Genomic DNA, 4457 nt, shown 5'->3' with positions numbered 1-4457 from the left:
AGTCCCCAGATGGGCTCAAACTTTAAAAATCAATCCATATCCAGTGGAATTCTGCAAATGAATGCCAATCTCAAGGAGTGGGAAGAGTTGGAAGGTTTACATCTGTTTTCAGGCCCCTGTTTCTGGACAAGATCTCTCTCTTCCCTACCAATTAGACCCTAAAGGCAACAGTCTAATTATTTCATCCTCCCACCCTAACCCCCACAACACTACTGAGATAAAACTTTCCTGAATGTGGAGAGCATGACTGAAGACTTATGCTCTAAAGACTAAAGCAGAGGAGGGGCTTGCACTGTAATAACAGAACCATCTTTAAATGCAGCAGCAGACACCACCATTCTTAAAACGTCCTTCCTTTACTCCACTGTGGGGGAATTTCAAGAGCTCTTGTACCCACCTAGATCCAGTCTCTGATTGCTGATTTCTCTCTCTTCTCTCTCTCTCTCTTCTGTTCTTCCCACTTTTATCAAGGGCACTTTTTTTCTCCTTGTATCATGATTGAAAGCAGTGTAGTGACGTTTCCTTGCCTGGGTTCAGGTTCCTGCCCATGAGGTCTCACCTCTATCAAGTGCACACTTTTGCAGGCAAAGATGTTCTCTACCATAAAAGTAAGTCTGGTTCTTCTCACCCCGACTTCTTTCTATAAATATTAAAAGGGAAAACTATGTGAAGTCTTAGCCCAGATCTTGGAACATTAATTTCCTTTCTCAAAGATGCAAAGCACAGCACTAGGTACTATGTGCTACAAAGATGAATGGAACTTCTAACTATAAACAAGGCAGAATATAGTAAAGTCTCTAAGACAGACGTTCAGAAGACCAACGGCATATGCTGTTGACATGACCAAGAAGTCGCTTCTGTGCTTATGTACCAGGTCCGTGACCACAGACTCGGCAAGTAGCTTGCCTGGTGAGCTCGCTCCACGGAGCCATCTCTGCAGCTTCTCAAACACCCCCTCCAGCGCCCTTTCTCGCCAGAGGGGTGAAACTACATCTCCCGACAGGCCGCGTGGTCCCCTCCCTCTCCCCCTCTCCAGGTTCCGAGCCATGGCAACGGCGTGACGTGGGGGTACTGGGAGCTGCGGGAGCAGCGGTAGCGGCTTCAGTTCTAGGCTACCCAGCCGCCCGGGCAGGAACAGAGGGAGAGGAGCTACCGCCCAACGCCGCCCCTGCGCTCGGGGGCCCTGAACCCGCCCGGCTGTCGCTAACCTCCGCTCTTTCTCTGGAGTGAGGAGTGCGCAGCTGGTATCAGAGCCGAGAGGGCAAGGGAGGGCAGCGCGCATGGCCTCGGCAGGCGCGCGGCGACTCCCGGCCGGGACGCGCGCGGCGGCCAGGGGCTGCAGCGGCCTCTCGCTGCGCCCGGCCCCGCCCCCGGTCCCTCCGCGACCGCCGGGACCAATGAGGTGAGTTGGAGATGCGGACGTCGGGGCTGGAGCTAAAGGGGTCGCCCAGGACCCCGAAGTTGCAGCTCTGGGTGCAGGCACGGCGGGAGGGCGGATACGGTCATACCTTGGGGGTCTAATGTAGAGCTTTAGGGAAGGCTTTTGCAAGGTATTCGCGAGGCAAAGTCCTCGAGGTGGGTGCCCAACCACTTCTTGCCCCTCGCGGGTGCCCTGGCAACAGCGGGCTTCCGGGGACTGTGATGCTTCCTGAGTCCTCGCTTTCAGCAGTAGGGTAGCCTCCAGTCAAAGGCACCTGGCACATCACATGCATCCCGCTTTTCCCCAACTCCTCCCCCGGCACTGTCCTCCGCCGCCCTCGACCTTTCGCACTCGTGACTGCCTGGCTAAGGGAGCCTGGCGGGCTGCAGCAGGTGCTAGGCGAAAAGCTTGTTTGGACGACCTTCCTCTGGGATGCGCCCCTCTTCCCCTTCACCTGGGAATGGTTGAGGAACACAAGGAAAGAATCGTAACGTGTCTCTCCTTTCCTTTTGGCCTTAGATTTCTGATCTCCTGCAGCCTCTTCTTGCCCCGGGCTGCCCAGGTCTTGGCGGCTGAGGCTGGCTTACCTCCCAGCCGTTCCTTCATGGGCTTTGCTGCCCCCTTCACCAACAAGCGAAAGGCTTACTCCGAGCGTAGGATCATGGGGTGAGCATCCCCTCCTGTCCAGCAGCCCTCCACATTCACTTTCTCGCCAAACAAAAAGCATGTACAGGCTGGAACGTAAGGGTAGCCATAGTGGGCAAGATCCCTGGCCGTCCCATGCTTCCCAGCTATATTACTGATCCTTTATCCTCCTCTGCCAGCCTTCCAACCTTAATTCCCCCCTTCCTGGTTGCTGTGCATGTGCATTGTGAAACGTGACTAGAGTTGGACAATAACATAAGACAACAGGATATTATTTCTCTGCTGACCTGACTTTAGGTACTCTGAGCACAATATAAGTTAACACGTTACTGAGCACTTACTACTGCTAGCAGTTAGGCTGCTTAGGTGTTTTACCATAGATTTTCTCATTTGATCCTTTCAACAAACTTACGAATCAATTACTATTACCTATGGTTCACAGAGGAGATACGGAGACAGTAATAATTTACCTAGGGCCATACTGTCGTAGAGCTGGGATTTGAGTCCTTTTGTGAATCATCAGTAAAATCGACCTCTGTTCTCCCTAGATGGTCTTAGCATCAAAATAGTAAAGGCAAAAGCACTCTGTAAACTGCAAAACTTAAGGTAACACTAACGTCATGGAGATCTGCACATTTGCTTTTGCAAAGTCATTTATCCAGGCTTATTTGGCATCTCTAGTTCCTGAAGGTGCATGATTAGTGGGCATGGGGGGAGGGTGCCTAGGGCAAGGAGGAACGTCACCCATCTGGCAGTTCCTTGGCCTCTCTCCGATTCCTTCCCCCAGGTACTCAATGCAGGAGATGTACGAGGTGGTAGCCAATGTCCAGGAGTATCGTGAGTTTGTGCCCTGGTGTAAGAAGTCTTTGGTGGTATACAGCCGCAAAGGTCACCTGAAGGCCCAGTTGGAGGTTGGCTTTCCACCTGTTGTGGAACGTTATACTTCTGCTGTTTCCATGGTCAAACCTCACATGGTCAAGGTGAGGCCTGTCTGGGAGGGATTGATCAGGAAGTTTTTTGTGTTCTCTGGCGTTTTTACGTTTAAAGGCTATTGTGGCTTTCCTTGTAATGAATTATCTCCACGTGCCAAATATTTCCCTAATAAAATATTAGGAAATGGCTTTCAATTCCTTCTTATAGCCTCCTATACCTGATACAGGTTTAATTCCATCATAATATTGTTTAACTACCTGATTGTCCTATTCTAGGCTGTTTGCACCGACGGCAAGCTCTTCAACCACTTAGAGACCATTTGGCGGTTCAGTCCTGGTATTCCTGCCTATCCCCGAACTTGCACTGTGGACTTCTGGGTGAGTCAGGGGGCTGTATAGCACAGGGCTACAATTGGGTTGTGGGGGGCTGAGCTGAGGTACTGTGACAGTTATTTCACAAGCCAATGACACTCTTCATAGGTCTGAGCTTGTATCAAACTTGTACTTCACACTCAGTCCCAGGGCCTTTGAGGGGATCTAATGAACTGGAGCGGGAGGAAAAGGCACTGAATAGTATCCTTGCATCTGGCCAGGGACTATCCAACATGGTCTTGAAGAGTTTCTGTTTCTTTTGAATTCCCAGATTTCCTTTGAATTCCGTTCTCTGCTGCACTCCCAGCTGGCCACCATGTTTTTTGATGAGGTTGTCAAACGGAATGTCACTGCCTTCGAGCGCCGGGCAGCAACCAAGTTTGGTCCAGAAACAGCCATCCCCCGTGAACTGATGTTCCATGAGGTGCACCAAACTTGAGGCAAAGGATTGTTCCCTAGCCTCACCTCTCCTCTCCCTCCTCACCCAATTCTCTTATTTATTTCATTTAGCTCCTGCTCCAATCTGAGAGAAGAGTCTATGTTCATAATACTGTTCTCCCACTCAAACTGGGCTCTAAGCTGGCTGGAAATGCTGGGGGAAAGAAAAGGCAGGGAAGTATGGAAAGGAATGCTTAGTATGGAAAGTGGTATGGAAGTATGGAAAGGAAAGTATGCTTAGGAAAGGGTCAGGCTCATCTTGAGAGCCCATATGCCTGATGCCTGCAACCTTCTCACACTGAATTATAATCAGGACTGTATGGTTGTCTCTGAGCTCTTGTCAAGGTGCCTTAGTGTCTGACCAGGGGAAGACAGCAACTTTTCTTAGGATTGAATAAATTGAATTCCTTTCTCTGACACAGAGCTACTGGGTAGTCGGTAACTTTGCCTGCTCTTGGGGAAGGGGCAGGATAAGAACCCTGATAAATAAAAGGATATTTGCTTGTGGCAGGGGATGAGGAGGGAGGTTTACTATTTTTAATGCCCTCAGCCCCTCAGGAGATGCCTGAGATCTGGCCCCAGCTTGAAATCTGTATGACCTCACTTTAAGAATAGTTCCATGCTGCCTGGCTAGTGGAGAGCAAGGGGCT

The 4457-nt window shown here is 50.5% G+C and overlaps 1 protein-coding gene across 1 annotated transcript; it reads left to right on the top strand.

The window, feature by feature from the left end:
• The first annotated feature begins 1280 nt into the window (after positions 1-1280).
• Positions 1281-3808, top strand: COQ10A (coenzyme Q10A). Its single transcript, XM_065887706.1, has 5 exons — positions 1281-1402; positions 1940-2086; positions 2853-3045; positions 3274-3375; positions 3641-3808. Exons 1-5 carry the CDS (start codon positions 1281-1283, stop codon positions 3806-3808), a joined length of 732 nt encoding a protein of 243 aa, XP_065743778.1.
• Positions 3809-4457: the final 649 nt, after the last annotated feature.

The sequence above is a fragment of the Phocoena phocoena genome, chromosome 11 (assembly GCF_963924675.1).
Source record: "Phocoena phocoena chromosome 11, mPhoPho1.1, whole genome shotgun sequence".
Taxonomy (NCBI): Eukaryota; Metazoa; Chordata; class Mammalia; order Artiodactyla; family Phocoenidae; genus Phocoena; species Phocoena phocoena.
This window is presented reverse-complemented; position numbering and strand designations above follow the sequence as displayed.